At 44.1% G+C, this 20,117-nt stretch overlaps 1 protein-coding gene across 1 annotated transcript in view; it reads right to left on the reverse strand.

Moving 5' to 3' along the window:
* ADGRB1 (adhesion G protein-coupled receptor B1) overlaps positions 1–20,117 on the reverse strand; it is a 303,358-nt gene that overhangs the window by 117,578 nt on the left and 165,663 nt on the right. Inside the window, 5 exon segments of the mRNA XM_087706632.1 lie at positions 4,963–5,003; positions 5,005–5,039; positions 10,170–10,313; positions 12,231–12,339; positions 15,368–15,436. Of these exon segments, the coding sequence (XP_087562758.1) occupies positions 4,963–5,003; positions 5,005–5,039; positions 10,170–10,313; positions 12,231–12,339; positions 15,368–15,436 (398 nt within the window).

Here is a 20,117-nt window from a genome sequence, read left to right on the forward strand (position 1 = left end):
ATCAGGACATTTCTCCTTAGTTCTAAGTTGCTTCTCTCCTTGATTAGTTTCCACCCATTGCTTCTTGTTCTACCCTCAGGTGCTTTGGAGAATAGCTTGACTCTCTCTTCTTTGTGGCAGCCCCTGAGATATTGGAACACTGCTATCATGTCTCCCCTGGTCCTTCTTTCCATTAAACTAGACATACTCAATTCATGCAACCGTTCTTCATATGTTTTAGCCTCCAGTCCCCTAATCCTCTTAGTTGCTCTTCTCTGGACTCGTTCTAGAGTCTCCACATCTTTTCTACATCGTGGTGACCAAAACTGAATGCAGTATTTCAAGTGTGGCCTTATAAAGTGGTATTAACACTTCACGTGATCTGGATTCTATCCCTCTCATTAACCTACAACCTGGGACTTCTTGATAATTGCCTAACCTCATCACTGCCTTCTTCCCTGAGATTAATTATTTCTTTGCTGGTCTCTCACACCAACCATCTTTATTTCTTCTTGAAGCCGAGAAAAGAAAGCTATCTTTTAGCCTCCCTTGGGGGCCATCAACCATACCATCAACTGACTACGCAAGCAGGTTGGAAAACCAGGAACTCGGAGTAAAACCCCCATGTCTATAAACAACTCCACCTATTGATTGGAGCTATTGATTGGAGTTTGGAGACCTGGAATTTACAATTGCTCTCTAGCGGGGTTTTTTTTTGGTATCAATCTCTGCATTCCAGCTGAGAGGAGGACCCAAGGCAGTTCATGGATTTGCAGTTGTTGGAAGAAATGCCCATCTGGGTTCAGTTCCAAGTGGGGGAAAAGATACTGGAAACACGGAGGCTGCTTTGAAAGACGGTTTAATGGTGGACAGGATCACATGGTTTGAAGTCCAGGCCAAAAAAAGGGGGAAGAGATTCTGGAGATGCTGATTTTATACCTCTGTTGGGCTTTTGAATTTGAGCTTGTTATTCTGATTGGTTGTCAGACTCCCATGGGGCCATGCAGGGGTGACTCTGTAGGCTGTCCTGAGTCCCAGGCTTGGTTGATCCTTGCAGGGTGATGCAATCTTCCCAGGTGCCATCTGGTGAGATGGGTAGAGGGCTAATCCTATCATGTCTTAATCCGAATCACCCTGGAGCTGCTTTGCCTTTAAACACGTTCTCCTTTTTTCATCCTGGTAACATAATATTCTGCCTTTTTAAATTTCCTAGAATATTTCATTCTGCTAGGACAGTGGTTCCCAAACTTGGCAACTTTAAGACTTGTGGACTTCAACTCCCAGAATTCTCCAGCCAGCTCTGCTGGCTGGAGAATTCTGGAGTTGAAGTCCACAAGTCTTAAAGTTGCCAAGTTTGGGGAACCACAGTTATAGAAGATTCAGCCAATATAGGAGTTGAATAGTTGTTTGTTGAGATTTGAATTTTGCTGTTGTTGTTGGTTGCGAAGTTCTGTCTGACCCATCGTGACCCCCATGGAAAATGTTCCTCCAGCCTCCTGTCCTCTACCATCCTCTGGAGTCCATTTAAGCTCAAGCCTGCTGCTTCGGTGACTCCATCCAGCCACCTCCTTCTCTGTCGTCCCCTTCTTCTTTTGCCCTCCATCGTTCTCAACATGAGGCTCTTCTCCAGTGTGTTCTTCCTTCTTATTAGATGGCCAAAGTCTTTGAGTTCCTCTTCAGGATCTGGCCTTCTAAAGAGCAGCCATGGTTGATCTCCTCTAGGACTGACCGGTTGGATGGCCTTGCAGTCCAAGGGACTCTGGAGAATTCTGGGAGTCCACAAGTCTTAAAAGTTGCCAAGTTTGGGAACCACTGTTCTAGGAGATGGGCTAGTGATAACTTCCTACAATGTGAGAATCAAACGGGAGATTTCAGCTACGATTCCTTTTTCATTCTCATGATACCCGTAGACGGCAATCCCCCTACTGAAGTCTGCAAAAATAGAGGCAGCTGTAGTGTTTATTGGACTGGGATCTGCAGATCCCTTTGGGGATCACTGGATCAGCTTTTAGGATGCACCGTGGATTCCTTGCTCCGACTGAAAGAGCAAGAGTTTCCAACTCTCTGCCGTGGAGTGAGGTTTTAGATCTCTCCAAAGGGCCTTTTTGGATCTATAGGTTCAGTCCATCTGACTCAGCAAGTTGTTGCTGAAACAGCCACTGCAGTGCAGTGAAGCACGATGTGCAATGAAGAATTAGAGAAGGATGTGTTGAACAAGCCACAGAGATGTCCTCTCAGGCTGAGGTCCTGATGATGTGGCTAAATTTCAGCCAGAGAGAAGAAAAACGTGATGGGGGAGACATTTACGACAATGTTTCTCAACCTTAGTGACTCTAAGATGGGTGGACTTCAACTCCCAGAATTCCCAGCCGGCCGTGCTGAGATTCCAAACACAGCAACGGATCATCTACTTTGCTATATATAATAATATATCTGTTTCACAATGTTGTTGTTAGTTGCAAAGCTGTGTTTGATCCATCGCAACTCCCATGGAAAACTTTCCTCCCGGCCTTCCTGTCCTCTACCATCCTCTGAGTCCATTTAAGCTCAAGCCTGCTGCTTCGGTGACTCCATCCAGCCACCTCCTTCTCTGTCGTCCCCTTCATCTTTGGCCCTCCATCTTTCTCAACATGAGGCTCTTTTCCAGTGTGTTCTTCCTTCTTATTAGATGGCCAAAGTCTTTGAGTTTCCTCTTCAGGATCTGGCCTTCTAAAGAGCAGTCAGGGTTGATCTCCTCTAGGACTGACCGGTTGGATGGCCTTGCAGTCCAAGGGACTCAATGCAGGAGTCTTTCTCCGGCACCAGAGTTCAAAGGCCTCCACTCTTTAGCGCTCAGCCTTCCTTATTGGCCAACTTTCACAGCCATCCATTGCAACTGGGAAAACCATCACCTTGACTATACACACTTTTGTTGGCAGGTTGATGTCTCTCTGCTCACAATAGAATACCTTATACCCCCAGGCTTCAAATTTTGAGCTTGGACAACCTAGAACTATGCCGATTAAGCGTAGTACACAAAATTGCCTGCTACAACGTCCTACGTGTCAATGACTTCTTCAGCTTCAACCTCAATAATACACAAGCATCCATTGATACGAACTCAAGGTCAACCGCTCCAAACTCGATTGCAGAAAATACGACTTCAGACACAGAGTGGTCAATGCCTGGAATGCTCTACCTGACTCCGTTGTTGAAGCCTCAAACCCACCACAGCTTCAACCTTAAACTATCTACTGTGGACCTCACCCCATTCCTAAGAGGTCGGTAAAGGGGGGCGTGCATAAGCGCACCATCATGCCTACCGTCCCTGTCCTACTGTCCCCATTTATTCGTACCCATTTTTCCTGTGTTCATGTTTATACCTAACTTGTTATCTTGTACATGTTTGACTGACTAAATAAATAAATAAATAAATAAATAAATAAATAAATAAATAAATATTTCCACCACCTCTCTCATTCTTGGCTTATATACATACATACCAGTGGTGGGATTCAGCCAGTTCGCACCACTTCGGGAGAACTGGTTGGTAACTTTCTAAGCAGTTTGGTGAACTGGTTGTTTGAAGAAATCATTAGGGCAGAGAACCCGTGTTAAATTATTTGAATCCCACCACTGATAGATAGATAGATAGATAGATAGATAGATAGATAGATAGATAGATAGATAGATAGATAGATAGATAGATAGATAGATAGATAGATAGATAGATAGATGATAGATAGATAGATACATAGATAGATAGATACATAGATAGATAGATAGATGATAGATGATAGATACACAGATAGATAGATGATAGATAGATGATAGATACACAGATAGATAGATGATAGATAATAGATAGATAGATAGATAGATAGATAGATGATAGATAGATGATAGATAGATAGATAGATAGATACATAGATAGATAGATAGATACATAGAGATAGATAGATGATAGATGATAGATACACAGATATAATGATAGAGATAGATAGATGATAGATAATAGATAGATAGATAGATAGATAAATAGATAGATAGATAGATAGATAGATAGATAGATAGATAGATAGATATATAGATAGATAGATAGATATGGAAATAGATAGATTATAGATAGATTTGCTGTCTGTCTGCCTATCTATCATTTATCTATGAGAGAGAGATATAATAGACCACAGATATATATAGATATAAATAGGTAGATTAGATAGATGATGGATGGATGGATGTGGATGGATCGATGATGGATGGATGGATGGATCGATGGATAGATAGATAGATAGATAGATAGATAGATGATAGATAGATTATAGATACATAGATAGATAGATACATAGATAGATAGATAGATAGATGATAGATAAATGATAGATACACAGATAGATAGATGATAGATAGATAGATAATAGATAGATAGATAGATAGACAGATGATAGATAGACAGATGATAGACAGATGATAGATAGATAGATAGATAGATAGATAGATAGATAGATGATAGATAGATAGATAGATAGATAGATAGATATAGATGATAGATACACAGACAGACAGACAGATGATAGATAGATAGATAGATAGATAGATAGATAGATAGATAGATAGATAGATAGATAGATAGATACCTACCTACCTACCTACCTACCTACCTACCTACATACATACATACATACCAGGGGTGGGTTCCATCTTCTGTTACTGCCGGTTCACTGAGGGGTGCGCTGCGGCGTGCTATGCATGCATGCGCAATAGTAAGGAAATTGCTTTTGCGCATGTGCAGAAGCAAAAGCAAGAGCTGATAGAATCGGTTTGGGGGGTGTCCGGCCGAGTTACTACCTACTCGGCTAACCAGTCCAAACGGTGGGAACCCACTTCTGATACACACACACACCACACACACACACACACAGAGAGAGAGAGAGAGAGAGAGAGAGAGAGAGAGAGAGAGAGAGAGAGAGAGAGAGAGAGAGAGAGAGAGAGATCTCCAGTTACCTCTGAAGGCCCAGGATGCCAGCCAGGTTGCGATAAATGACCCGTGCCCACCACAAAGACGGAGGAGTCATCTGTCTCTGTGAAGAAGCAACAAAGGAAGCAGAGTGAGGACCGAAGTGGAGCAAAAGAATGAGAAACAACAGGAACCAAAGGAGGAAAAAGGAGAGGTGTTTATTTAAACAGAATACCGACAGCCTTCAACTTCCAAAAGTTTGTTCAGTGTTGTCGTTCAAGATGACAACAGCACTGAAAAATGGGACGGCTGATCGTTTTCCACACTTAACAACTGTTGGTTCCAGCATCCCCAAGGTTGTGGGATCAAAATTCAGATGGTTTGGCAAGCGGTCATACTTACGACCGCGGCTGGGTTCCCAATGTCATACGACCCCTTCAGTGTCCCGTGATCACATGATTGAAATTCACGCCCTTGGCCACTGACTCGTATTTATGACGGACACAGCGTCCCCGGGATCACGTAATCCCTTTTGCGATCTCCCAACAAGCCAAGTCAACAGGGAAGCCAGTTTCACTTGATGACCAGTTACTAACTTAACACCTGCAGTGACTTGCTTAACGACTGCGGCAAGAACAATTATATCTCCTTGCTGTTTTGCAGATGCAAATCCCATCGCAACATACAAAATGTGAGACTCTAGAAAGAGTTCAGAGAAGAGCAACAAAGAAGATTAATGGACTGGAGGCTAAAACATATGAAGAACGGTTGCAGAACTGGGTATGTCTAGTTTGATGAAAAGAAGGACTAGGGGAGACAGGATAGCAGTCTTCCAATATCTCAGGGATTGCCACAAAGAAGAGGGAGTCAAGCTATTCTCCAAGGCACCTGAGGGTAGAACAAGAAGCAATGGGTGGAAACTAATCAAGGAGAGAAGCAACTTAGAACTGAGGAGAAATTTCCTGACAGTGAGAACAATTGTATCAGTGGAACAACTTCAGAAGTTGTGAATGCCCCAACACAGGAAGTCTTTAAGAAGATGTTGGATAGCCATTTAACTGAGGTGCTGTAGGGTTTCCTGCTTGAGCAGGGGGTTGGACTAGAAGACCTCCAAGGTCCTTCCAACTCTCTTATTCTATTCTATTTCTATTCTATTCTACAAGATTTGTGGCTCTCCCTGGAAGCCTGAAAGAACAGTTGCAAGAACTGGGTATGTCTAGTTTAATGAAAAGAGGAACAGGGGAGACATGATAGCAGTGTTCCAATATCTCAGGGGTTGCCACAAAGAAGAGGGAGTCAAGCTATTCTCCAAAGCACCTGAGGGCAGAACAAGGAGCATGGGGTGGAAACTAATCAAGGAGAGAAGCAACTTAGAACTGAGGAGAAATTTCCTGACAGTTAGAACAATTGATCAGTGGAACAACTTGCCTCCAGAAGTTGTAAATACTCCAGCACTGGATGTTTTTAAGAAGGTGTTAGATAACTATTCATCCGAAGTGGTGTAGGGTTTTCTGCCTAAGCCAGGGGTTGGACTAGAAGATCTCCAAGGTCCCTTCCACTCTGTTATTCTAGAAGTTGTGAATGCCCCAACACTGGAAGTCTTTAAGAAGATGTTGGATAGCCATTTGCCAGAAATGTCGCACTATGTCCAATGTTTTTATGTTTATCTAATAAAAAAAACTTTTTTTAAAAAAAGAAGAAAGTTTTTGCTGGCTTTTGTTCTAATGCGATTTGAGCTGGAGTCACTTCTTCGCGTTGTTTTGGGAATGCAAGAAAGCTTCCGCTATGCATTAATTGAGGGTACTTAAGTCCCTTTTCAATTAGCAGCCCCAACTATCCGGCTCGCACGAGTTCTGATCGTCTATTCCCATTGTAGCACTGCTGCTCCAATTAAGCGCCTCTTCGGTTTTATGTTTTCCTAAAAAACGTATCGACTGGAGCACCATTACGTCGCGCTGTGCAGAGTTGCGAAACTCGTGTCGTGGAAGGGACCCCGGTCCACGGGGACAAATACTTTTCAGAAATAGAAGTTGGGAAGGATTGTTCTGGGAAACGAGGGCCCGTCGAGCCTGTTCGGCAGGCTGCGTTTTGTCAGCCGTTTTCTACGGGGGGACAATTGGAGGGGGAGGGAGGGAGAAGAAAAGAATGGGAAAACTTATTTTGCAAGCGGGAAAAATGCTGTCGCTTTAAATCGGAACTGAGCATGCCTGGCTGTGGAATTCTGGGAGTTGAAGTCCACAAGTCTAAAAAAGCTGCCTCACCAGCCATAAAGCTCACCGCATGTCACTGGCAGTGATGAAGCACCTACAACTTCTGGAGGCAAGCTGTCCCACTGGCTAATTGTCCTCCCTGTTGGGAAGTTTCTCCTTCAGGTTGCTTCTCTCCTTGATCAGCATCCATCCATTATCTCTTATATCAATCCGATATCCTCAGGGACGGATCCTTAGATTACTCTTGGGGTGCTGGTAGGATGCACGATGGGCCACTGGCAGCCAACGGACCCCTCCCTGCTCCCCTTTTTTTGTGGCTTCCCCCATTGCTTGTGTTAACGCTTGCTGCTGTCTGTCTCACACTTCCACACGTGTTCAAATGGTGTAGGACAGTGATGGCGAGCTATTTTGGCATCAAGTGCCGAAAAGATTGCATGGAAATGTTGTGCGTGCGCTTGTCAGGGCTGTGCTCTGGAAAAGTCAAACTTCCGGTTTCTAGCAAGCATGCGCACCCAACGATCAGCTGGCCCGGCACGCATGCACAGGGCAGTTTTTGGCACTGCTGCGCTCGTGAAGGGATCGTGCTTTGGAAAATGTTGAACTTCCCGGTTCTGGCGCGCAGAGCACCCGGCAATCAGCTGGCCAGCACGCATTTGCACACCAGTTTCCATCACTGCCGCGCACGAAGGACAGCTGATCGTCATGCGTGCATGCACACCAGACACCCAGAAGACAAACAGGCAAGGCTGTGTATGCCGGGCGACATGGCTCCACATGCCACTTTGGGTACACGGGCCACAGGTTCAGCATCACGGGTGTAGGGGTCTCCTGCTTGGGTGGGGGTTGGACTAGATGACCTGCAAGGTCCCTTCCAACTCTGTTAAACTAGTCTAGTCTAATCTATCCTGTCTCCCCATCTCCCACCTGCCACCGACCTAGAAATTTGCCACGATGGTCCCACATCTAAATTACATTTCATATTTGCCTGCCCTTCCATAATAAAGCAGCTTTATTCCTCCCCTCCTGCAATTTCTCAGAGTGGCTATTAGCATTCACCGGGCACCCATAATGGTGTTCCTCTCAATTACTTCTGTGAAAGGGAAGGTCACCAGAGACAAACGTTGGAGCCTCGGCAGCCTCATCGAGGGCCTGACCTTCCACGCTTATTTGGAGTAGAGAAGAGCTTGGGAAAAGGGGCTCCCAATTTCAGATTTCAGGTAGTTCGAAGAGAACTCAGATATTAACTCTGTCCATGCAGGAAAGGAAGCATTGGATCTTCTTTCTGAGGGAACAGAATAGAAATAAAGAAAATGGAATAGAATGGAATAGAATAGATAAAGAAAATGGAATAGAATGGAAAGGAAATAGAATAGAATAAAGAAAATGGAATAGAATGGAATAGAATAGAATAGAAGAAAATGGAATAGAATGGAAAGGAATAGAATAGAATAGAATAAAGAAAATGGAATAGAATGGAATAGAATAGAATAAGAAAATGGAATAGAATGGAAAAGGAATAGAATAGAATAGAATAGAATAGAGAAAATGGAATAGAATGGAATAGAATAGAATAAAGAAAATAGAATAGAATAGAATAGAATAAAGAAAATGGAATAGAATGGAACGGAATAGAATAGAATAAAGAAAATGGAATAGAATGGAATAGAATAGAATAGAAAAAGAATGAATGGAATGGAATAAATAGAATAAAAATGAATGGAATAGAATGGAATAAAGAATGAATGGAATGGGATGGGATGGGATGGGATGGGATGGAATAGAATAGAATAGAATTAAAATATAATGGAATGAAATGAAATGGAATAGAATATCGGAATAAAGAATGGAACAGAATAGAATAGAATAATAAAAATGGAATGGAATGGAATAGAATAGAATAGAATAGAATATTGGAATAAAGAACAGAATAGAACAGAACAGAATAATAAATATGGAATGGAATAGAATACAATGTTCTGTTCCTGAGTTCCTAATTGTTAGTCCTACTTGATTGATAATGGACCAATAGAAGAGAATATTTGAAACTTAGATGTAAACTGTGGGTTCCTTTGTGATATCTTAGTGAGTATTGGTCGCCACAATGTAAAATGATGTGGAGACTGTAGAAAGAGTGCAGAGAAGAGCAACAAAGATTAGGAGACTGGAGGCTAAAACATACGAAGAACACTTGCAGGAATTGAGTATGTCTAGTTTAATGAAAAGAAGGACCAGGGGAGACATGATAGCAGTCTTCCAATATCTCAGAGGTTGCCAGAAAGAAGAGGGAGTCAAACTATTTTCCAAGGCACCTGAGGGTAGACCAAGAAGCAATGCGTGGAAACTAATCAAGGAGAGAAGCAACTTAAAACTGAGAAATTTCCTGTCTAGAAGACCTCCAAGGTCCCTTCCAACTCTGTTATTCCTATTTGTTATTCTATTCTATCTAAGCTTGGTTGTTTTCTTGCACACATTTCATGATCCAGCTAGGTAGCATCACCAGAGATAGAAAGGAGTGAGGTTTGCAGGGGAAAGGAGGAGGAGGAGGAGGAGGAGGAGGAGGAGGAGGAGGAGGAGGAGGATGACAACTGTGGGGTCCTTGATGCTTTCTGAGTTTGGTTGTCCCAAAGGTGCTTTTCCAAAAGTCAACTGGATTTCCTTGCTTGTTTTTTTTCCTTGAAAATGTTACAGTCCTCACCCAAGAAGCTTCTTCAGAACTGAAGCATCTTCTTGGATGAGAAGCAAAACATTTCCCAGCGGGGGGAAAACAAATAAGAAAGTCCAGTTACCTTTTGAAAAAGCATTTTGATGACAACTTTGGGACCACTGTTGGACTAGAAGACCTCCAAGGTCCCCTCCCAACTCTCTTATTCAGTTCTACTACGTAACTCCAAGTTCAGATCGGTGGTCTAAGATTTGAGTTCTCCTTAAATAAATATTTGGTGTTTTTTAAATGCAAAAATAAAAGGATGTAACAAGAAAGGACGAAAGTTTACAAAGCAGAAACAGACAGCATTCCCCTGAGAAAGTGCTCCGTTTAGCCTCACCTGATACTCCCGTGGAGAAGATACTTTTCGATAACGTGACCTTGTCTTCTGCATTGCGAGCCCAATCCACCATTCCTCGCCAGCCTTTGACAGGGAAAGTGAGAGCTTTAGCTGCCTTAACAGGCAGCTTCTGGATACTGACAACTTGAGTGAAGAGAGAAAGAAAGAAAGAAAGAAAGAAAGAAAGAAAAGAAAGAAAGAAAGAGAGAGAGAGAGAGAGAGAGAGAGAGAGAGAGAGAGAGAGAGAGAGGGAGGGAGGGAGGGGGGCAAAGGAAAGAAGGCAGGCAGGAAGGAAGGAGAGGGAGGGAGGAAGGGGAGGAGAGAACGAAAGAAACAGAGGAAGAAGGGAAGAAAAGGAGAAGAGGAAAAGAGAAAAAAGAAAAAGAAAGAGAAAGAAAGAAAGAAAGAGGGAAGGGAAGGAGAAAGAAAGAGAAAGAGAGAAGGGAAGGACAGAAAGAAGAGAAAAAATTAAGGAAGGGAGGGAGGGAGAATGAAAGAAAGAAAGAAAGAAAGAAAAGAAAGAAAGAAAGAAAGAAAGAAAAAGAAAGAAAGAAAGAAAGAAAGAAAGAAAGAAAGTGGGAAGGAGGGAGGGAGAGGAGGAGAGTAAGAAAGAAATAGGGAAAGAAGGGGAAAGAAAGAAGAAAGAAGGAAAGAAAAAGTAAAAGAAAGGGAAGGGAAAGGAAGGAGAAAGAAAGAAAGAGAGAGAGAGAGAAGGGAAGGACAGAAAGAAGAGAAAAAATTAAGAAAGGAAGGGCGAGAGCAAAAGAAAGAAAGAAAGAAAATTCAAAGCCAATTATCATAGCACATAATGAACAGCTGATGCAACCTGTTTCATTCGGATCACTCATACCCAAAAAACTACAATTCCACTATCCAGAAATCCCTCGACAGTTAATAATTATTAAGTAGGGACGAATCCGCCCAAACCATCCATCTACACCCCAAACGCTGAAGAATATTCAGATGTGCTGTCCTAACCACTCCCCCTCTCTCCATTTTTGCATGCCTCCGATTACGACTTCATTCACCTCTACCAGTGAGAATCGCACATTGGTGCAGGCTGCAGTGCAACCCTTCCAAGCCGTTCTTATATTACAAGGTGGGTTTTAAAATTGCCTTTTGCCTGCCTATCAGCATAGTTATATTTTATTAGGTTTATTTTGCTTTTATTTTTATTGTGCAAACTGCCAGGAGAGGCGTAAATCAAACCTGCTGGGAATCTCTTTCTCCCATAAACATAAAATGGGTCAAAACTCTCATTGTGGTTTGACCTCAACTTGCCCTGGTTCGGAGAAGCTGAGTAATCCTTCATCGGAAAGCTATCTCTGGATAAAGGGAAGGGATCCATTGTCCTAGTATTTGCATCCTACTGTTGTGGCCCACCAGTGGCCAGTGGAGCTGGCAGCAGAGTCGGACAGTGAGGAGGTTGGGGAGGAGCATGGGCCAATCCTGGAGGCTGGGGAAGGCTCTGATGAGGGCTCTGCATCAGAGGCAGAGACGGGGCCGAGACCATCTGTCAGTGATCAGGTGCCTATCGAGCTAGACAGCAGTGAGGCAGAGGAACAGCTGGAGCCTGTTCCCAGTGTGCGCATGCGCGGAGCTGCCAGAAGAAAAGAACAGCTCAGAAATCAGGGTAGACCTGTGAGTAATGCCACAGGTGGGAGGTGATTGGCTCTTCCCAGAGGAAAAAAAGAGGAGCGAAAGGGGAGTGGGCTTTTGGAGGAAAAAAATTGTTTGTTCGGTTATTAGATTCGTTTCAGGAGTGTGAAGATCTGTCCGTGAATCTCAGAGACTCTGTGCCCAGTCTTTTCTTCATTTGGAAAATATTCACATGGCAGCTTTCCAAGCTAGATAAGGTCTGTCGTCATAAATACTCCTTTGAAAGGCAGTTTGCCAGGCCTTTGCTGAATGTGAATGTGAGGAATTCACATTCGTTTAATAAACGGGGTTTTATCGGGACCAGGACTCTGCCTCGTGATTTTTGAGGAAGCCTAGGTCAGAACACCTGCCACTTAGAAATCAATGGTGGGGAGGGGGCTTGGATCGGTCCAATGTACTCACCCAAGTTGTCGGTCACTTGATAAGAATCCTGAAAATCTTTCATGCGAAAGCCGACGACGTCAATGAAGTCCTCCAGAAGTCGGAAAAGTTCTTTGATGTTGGACCCCATCTGCAACATGGGAGCAGGACCTCAGTGAAACAAGGCAGGTGGGACCCCAGGACATACAGGTAGTCCTTGACTTACAACCATTCATTTAGTGAGCAATCGGAGGTACAAGGGCACTGCAAAAAAGTGACTTAGTAGTCTTTTTACACACTTAATGACCTTTGTAGCATCCTTGGGGTTCATGTGATTAAAATTCAGAGGCTTGGCAACCGGTATGAACATACATAGGAAACTGTTAAGCAGTAAATCACATGGTGACAGTACTCTTTCTTTGCTCTATGATGATATATATATACAAACAGAATTTCTAACAAGGACAAAGTGGATATTCACATACAGACTGGGAAAATGCAAGGAAACAAATGCGTTTGTACAATTTCCACTGTTACCATGCATGGCAAAATGGGAAGATGGATTTTCCGTGCCTTTACATTGGCTAAAAAGGCTAAGATTGCAGCATTGGAAAGACATGTGTCTTTCACCCAATGGGTTGAAGATCTGGCTGCTGCACAGGTAATCCTCAACCTATGAACGTTTGCTTCGCAGTCATAACGGACCTCCCCGGAGGTGCTTACAACCCAGTTCCAAAGTTTTGATGGCTGCCCTGACCTCTTGATCTTCCTAAAGGGGTCTAGGACAACACAGCCCATTGGCCACTGCCAAATCGCTGTAGGACAACTCACTGCAGGATAAGAGTTACTGTTCTGTCTGCTACATTATTCATCTCCTTTTATCCCCCAGAGCTAGGGTGGGGCTTAGCTAGCAGCGGTGGCGCTTCCATCCCAAGGACCAGCCCATAGATTTCCACTGCTCTCCTCTCCTCTGCCTTCTGCGCATTCACATGTCAGGCACTGGACCCAGCTGTTCCTCCTCTTCCTCATCAGCCTCCTCCAGACCTCCTCCAATATCTGCAGAACTTGGCCAGGAGCCTCGGAGAGTCAGGAACCAATGAAGCGAACTAATTGTCTCCTGCAAACTCCACTCCCTTTTCGCTCCTCTTTTATTCCCTCTGGGAGGGGCCATTCACCGTCGCCCTGTGGCCTTACTCCCAAGTCGACCCCTGTTCTTTAGCCGTTCCCTTTGTCTGGCAACTCTGTGCATGCGCACACCAGGAACAGACTCCAGCTGTTCTTCTGCCTCACTGATGTCTGACTCTGAAGGCAGCTGATAACTGGCATACGGCTCTGTTCCCCCTCTCTGTCTCCGACACAGAGCCCTCCTCCGAGCCTTCCCCAGACTCCAGGACTGGCCCATGTTCCTCCCCAACCTCCTCACTCTCTGACTCTGCTGCAGCGCCACTGGAGGCCACAAAAGCTAATAGATTAGAAGATCTCACCTGCAGCCTGTTTATGCCTTGGTCCTGTTTTTTTAATCCCCTTTGTTAATTACAGATATGGAATTAACCCGTTTTCTGTTCTGCTCCACCGCACCGAACTATCGGCTCCGGGGAGCTTCCGATGACCTGATTAAACGTGTTGTGTTAATAACTTAGTTGAAGATTTTATCTTGGCTGATTCCCACGTCTTTGGCCTAGAGCACCCCTGGGATGATCAACGCACAGGAAAAAAAAACGCCACCGTGGCTCAGACAGAGACGTTTCTTTGTAAAAAAAAAAAGAATGGGATTAGACAGCCTAGCTCCTAGGTTCCCGCGTTTCAACGTCACGGAGTTTTGTTTGAAAATCTGCTAGAAGAGATTTGTCTCTGCGCCATCAAGGTACCTTTGATAATATTGAACTAAGCTTCCAAGTGTCACTTTGTCTTCTTGTCTACACGCTTGGCTTTTTCAAAAGGGGGCACTGTTATATATATATATATATATTTTTGCAGTTGTCGCTTTTTCCCCTTCCTCTTACATCGGAAAGGAAGCCTTGCAAACATTTTTGCACAAAAGCTTAGCTTTTATTTCCCTTTTTTTTTGTCTCTCTCAGCGTCCCTGGCTTCTTGGCAGCCCAAATCCAATTTGATGTAGCGAGGAAGGCGCTGGCATAGAAACCAGGTGGTGAGTTTGAGTCCCACCCTAGACACAAAAGGTGGCTACGGGATTTTGGGCCAATCACCAGGAGAATGGGTGAGTTCTAGTGTCCTGATTCAGACATGAAAACTGTCTGGGTGACTTGGGGCCAATCACCAGGTGACTGTGAGTTCTAGTGCCACTTTAGGCATGATAGCGGGCTGGGTGACCTTGGGCCAAGCATAAAGAGATTGTGAGTTTTAGTTCTGCTTTAGACATGAAAAATGGCTGGGTGACTTTGGGCCAATCGCCAGGTGGCTGTGAGTTCTAGTCCCACCTTAGACATAAAAGGCGGCTATGTGGTTTTGGGTTAATAAATAAAAGGGTTAATCGCTAGGAGACTGTGAGTTCTAGTGCTGCCTTAGTCATGAAAGCAAACTGAGGGATTTGGGGCCGATCACCAGGAGAATGGATGAGTTCTAGTGTCCTGATTCAGACATGAAAACTGTCTGGGTGACTTGGGGCCAATCACCAGGTGACTGTGAGTTCTAGTGCCACTTTAGACATGAAAGCGGGCTGGGTGACCTTGGGCCAAGCATAAAGAGATTGTGGGTTTTAGTTCTGCTTTAGACATGAAAAATGGCTGGGTGACTGGGTCAATCGCCAGGTGATGGTGAATTCTAGTTCCACCTTTGACATAAAAGGCGGCTATGTGGTTTTGGGTTAATCACTAGGAGACTGTGAGTTCTAGTGCCGCCTTAGTCATGAAAGCCAACTGAGGGATTTTGACCCAATCACCAGGAGAATGGGTGAGTTCTAGTGTCCTGATTTAGACATGAAAACTGGCTGGGTGACTTTGGACCAATTGCCAGGTGACTGTGGGTTCTAGTTCCTTCCAACAGTTGCTAAGCAAATGTTGCTATATAGTTTATTATTCAGATAGTCCTTGACTTACGAACCTCAAGCAACTGGTCATCAATTGAGGGCCACCTGTATTATAAACTCTGAGATAATTGCCATTCTCCCTCCAAGCAATTTCTAGAAAAAAGTTATATCAGGAATCTGAAGATTCACATACCAGCTGAGCTTCTTCCCATTTGTCTCGGTTGTCTTCGGTCAAGATGTTGCTAATTACCTGGACGAAGTTCTGAGGAGACAAAAAACCAGAGAGCCAGGGGGTTCATCCCTGAAATTGACACACCCTTGATAGAATGATAGAATAACAAAGCTGGAGAGAAGCAACTTAGAACTAAGCAGAAATTTCCTGACAGTTAGAACAATTAATCAGTGGAACAGAAGTTGCCTCCAGAAGTTTTTCAGAAGATGCTGGATATCCATTTGTCTGAAGTGGTTTAGAGTTTCCTGAGTAGGCAGGGGGTTGGAGTAGCAATAGCAATAGCAGTTAGACTTATATACCGCTTCATAGGGCTTTCAGCCCTCTCTAAGCGGTTTACAGAGTCAGCATGTCGCCCCCCACAGTCTGGGTCCTCATTTCACCCACCTCGGAAGGATGGAAGGCTGAGTCAACCTTGAGCCGGTGAGATTAGAACCTCTGAACTGCAGATAACAGTCAGCTGAAGTGGCCTGTAGTACTGCACCCTAACCACTGGGCCACCTCGGCTCTCCACGGTCCCTTCCAAATCTGTTATTCTATTCTATTCTATTCTATTCTATTCTATTCTATTCTATTCTATTCTATTCTATTCTATTCTATTCTATTCTATTCTATAATGGGTTTTGAGAAGTACCATAGTAGTGTTTCTCCATCTTGGCAGCTTGAAAATGGGCAAAATTAAACTCCCAGAATTCCCCAGCCGGCCAAGGTGGAGAAACATTGCACTATAGTGCTTAAATAGCAAAGCAGCATTTGAGATTGGGAATTCACCTCCCATCGATGGATGGATGATCCTTCTGAATGCTCAGAAAACTACAAATCCCAGATTTGTATTATTTGAGATTACTTCATAACCGGGAGCACCAGCGATTTCAGCATCTCAGGCATTCGAGTTGAGCTGAAACCTCATAAGGAGCCATCTCCAGATGTTCTTCACCACCATCACCTCCTGTCCATCAACCCAGCAGGACAGGTCCAGACTCCAACAGACTGCAGAAAGGACAATGAGAACCAACCGTGCCTTTCCTAGGAAACTTGTCTATTGCCCAGGTCAGGATGAGGGCTGAGAAGATATCTGTAGACTTCTCACATCTTGGACATAAGACTGTTTCAACTTCTCCCCTCAAGATGGTGCTGTAGGGCATTGAATGCCCAAACAACTAGGCACAGGGACAATTCCCCCCCCCCCTCCTGCCCTCACTCTGCTATTGTAGGGAGTTAAAACCCATCTCTCTCCTAGAAGAATGAAATATCCTAGGAAATATTGAAAAGGCAGAATATGATATTCCCCCCGGATGTGAAAAGGGAGAAACATGTTTTAAAGACAAAGTAGGCTCCCTACAGCTTCCTGCCCACCTCCCTTTGTCAATGGGCCATTAAGATGCCCAAGCCAGTCTATTCTACATAATAAAGAGTTCTCCCCTTCAGCTCCAGGGTGATGGGATTAAGGCATGATATTATTCGCCCTTTACCCAACTCGCCACAGGGCATCTGAGAACTCAACCAAACTTGAGACTCAAAACACAGCCTAGACAGAGGAAGAATGGGAGGGAATGTAAGAGTAGGAGAGAGGGGAGGAATGGGAAGAAGAGGGGAAGGGTAAAGGGGAGGAAGGGGAAGGAGAGAAGGGAAAGGAGAGGAGGAAGGAAGGAAGGAGAGAAGAAAGAGAAGAAAGGGGGTAGGAAGGAAGGAGGGAAGGAGGGAGGGAAGCAAGGAGGGAAGGAAGGAGAGAAGGAGAGAAGAAAGGAGGGAAGGAAGGAGGGAATGTAGGAGAGAAGGAAGGGGGGAAGGAAGGAGGAAACGAAGGGGGAAACGAAGGAGAGAAGGAGAAAAGAAAGGAGGGAAGGAAGGAAGGAAGGAGGAAAGGAAGGAGGGATAACAATTAAACAATTGTAGTTAAATGGAGGTATAATGATGGTAATATGTATAAATATATGAGTTAAAATACTTCAGTTAATATGAAAAAAACACACACACACAGCCTAGAGAGTTGCCCCTGCACAGCCCCATGGGAGCCTGGCAACCAATCAGAACACATTTTCTTACACCGGAACAGGAAACAGAGAGATGGGGGGCCGAACAGAGAGTATAAAACCAGGGACTTTCAGCATCTCGTCCTCTCTCTTCTTCTTCACCCAACATTGAAGCATGTGATTCTCCCTTTCCTGTTCAGGAGCTCAAGCCATGTGATCCTGTCCACCATTAAACCATCTTTCCAAGCAGCCTCCATGCCTCCAGTGTCTTTTTTCCCCAGAAGGACAGTTCTTCCAACACTAGTTCTCTCCGTCCTGCCTAAAGCAAGGGTCACCAACCTTTTGGACCCCAGAGACCACTAAATTCATAATTTAAAATCCTGTGGACCACTAATATGAATTAGTGACGGGATGGGGTCCTTCTGATGTTTCGTGCACTGCTCCCTAAAGCGCCTGGATTCCCAGGGAGGGATGGGCTGGAGCTACTAAATAGGCAGCCAAGCTAAGTGCCCGAAGGACCCCGTCCCATCAGCGAGCAGGAGTAATTGCTTCGGCGGGCCGTATCCGGCCTATGGGACGTAGGTTGAGGATCCCTGATTTAGTGCAATATAAAAAAATGCAAAAATGCAAAGGTTTTTCTGCAGCAGACCTCCAAAATCTTCTCACAGACCACCAGTGGTTCATGGTGACCACTGGTCTAAAGACTTATGTATTTCCACCTAAGTAGTGTGGCTGAAATATTAGCATTTATCCTTCTTATCATCTTCTTTATTCTCCCTTTTCTTGGGACGGTGATAAGGACGATGCTTTGCACATACACTTCTGTACCTGAGACAAATTCCTCTGGTGTCTAACCATGATTGACCAAATAAAACATTCAATTCAATTCAGTTTATTTTATTTATTTATTTTTTGGAGGAAGGAAAAAAAAAATGGCAATGGAGCGACCTGCTAAGAATGGAGGGGGAAATTCCACCCATTCTTCTGATGAACCGAATTATTCATTTATTGATTGGTAATTAATAATGATATAATAACTTTGCATGCCAAAATAAGTAGACATGGAGACAATTTTTTCCCCTCATGCCAACACTTGGCTGAACATCTAATTCTCACAATGCTGTCTTACGTCTAAGGATATTTATTAACGATGTAGTAGGGCTGTGTTACTATTATCCTCCTCATCTTTCCTATTGCGTTCTATTATTGGTATCTTATGATTACATTTCTTTGTTGTTTGCATGCACACTGAGAGCTTCTGCTCTGGAGAGAAATTCCTTGTGTGTCCAATTACATTTGGCCAATAAAGAATTCTATTCTATTCTATTCTATTCTATTCTATTCTATTCTATTCTATTCTATTCTATTCTATTCTATTCTATTCTATTCTACTCTACTCTACTCCACTCCACTCCACTCCACTCCACTCCTATTCCTATTCCTATCCCTATCCCTATCCCTATCCCTATCCCTATCCCTATCCCTATCCCTATCCCTATCCCTATCCCTATCCCTATTCCATTCCTGTCCTGTCCTGTCCAGTCCCATTCCCATGTTCTGCTCTGCTCTGCTCTGCTCTGCTCTGCTCTGCTCTGCTCTGCTCTGCTCTGCTCTATTCTATTCTATTCTATTCTATTCTTCCATTCCATGCTGCTGCTGCTCCTCCCCCCCTCCTCCTCCTCCTTCTCCTCCTCCTCCTCCTCCTCCTCCTCCTCCTCCTCCTCCTCCTCCTCCTCCTCTTCTTCTTCTTCTTCTTCTTCTTCTTCTTCTTCTTCTTCTTCTTCTTCTTCTTCTTCTATTCATCATTCTGTCCTATCTTATCCTGTCTGGTCCTGTCCTATCCCATCACACCCCACCCCACTCCACTCCACACCACACCACACCACATCACACCATCTCACCCCACTCCATTCCATCCCATTCTGCATTCTAAACAAAAAAGACTATCGTTTCCACTTATTTTTTAAGACCGCAAGAAGTCTTCAGCTCATCTAAATTCCGTCCCTGCCATGCCTGTCAATTTGCCCCCCGATCGCTTTCCAAAGATGAGATTCCATCAGGAGTTTATGTCCTGGCAAATCAGGTACTGATCAAGGCATTAACGGGAATCGACTGCCTGGGTGAACGCATCCCCTAATCAATACCCCTCTTTGTTACTTGTTTACCGATTCTCTAATCTCCTGTTATCTGTCCCAGTCAGGCCTGGGACTGATTGCTGATGTTTCAGGGATGATCAGCTGGGATCTCATCAAGTGTTGCCATCTTTTCCTGACACGTTTTGGCTTTCAGAGGGAATCGAAAGCTTTCATCAAAATGATGAATGAGTTATGCTGCCGTGCCATCTTTACCCCCATCGATAGTACGGGTGACTTCACAGCACATGAGAAACTATGACAGAGCTCTGTTGGAATCGCTCTGGATCAAGGTTTCTCAACCGTGGCAATTTTAAAATACATGGACTTCAATTCCCAGAATTCCCCAGACAGCTATGCTTGAAGTCCATACATTTTCAAGTTGAAGTCCATACATTTTTCAAGATGGCAAGATTGATGGACACTGCTCTGGAATCAAGACAAAACAAGACAAAGGGATAAGAACTGCAGAAAAAACAATGGCTACCAACCTGCCTTCCATTGAGGACCTGTACACTGCACGAGTCAAAAAGAAGACCGTGAAAATATCTACAGACCCCTCGCATCCTGGACATAAATTGTTGCAACTCCTACCCTCAAAACGATGCT

The sequence above is a fragment of the Thamnophis sirtalis genome, unplaced genomic scaffold, assembly GCF_051295495.1.
Source record: "Thamnophis sirtalis isolate CommonGarterSnake01/CBP01778 unplaced genomic scaffold, rThaSir2_p1.2 scaffold_2, whole genome shotgun sequence".
Classification (NCBI taxonomy): domain Eukaryota; kingdom Metazoa; phylum Chordata; class Lepidosauria; order Squamata; family Natricidae; genus Thamnophis; species Thamnophis sirtalis.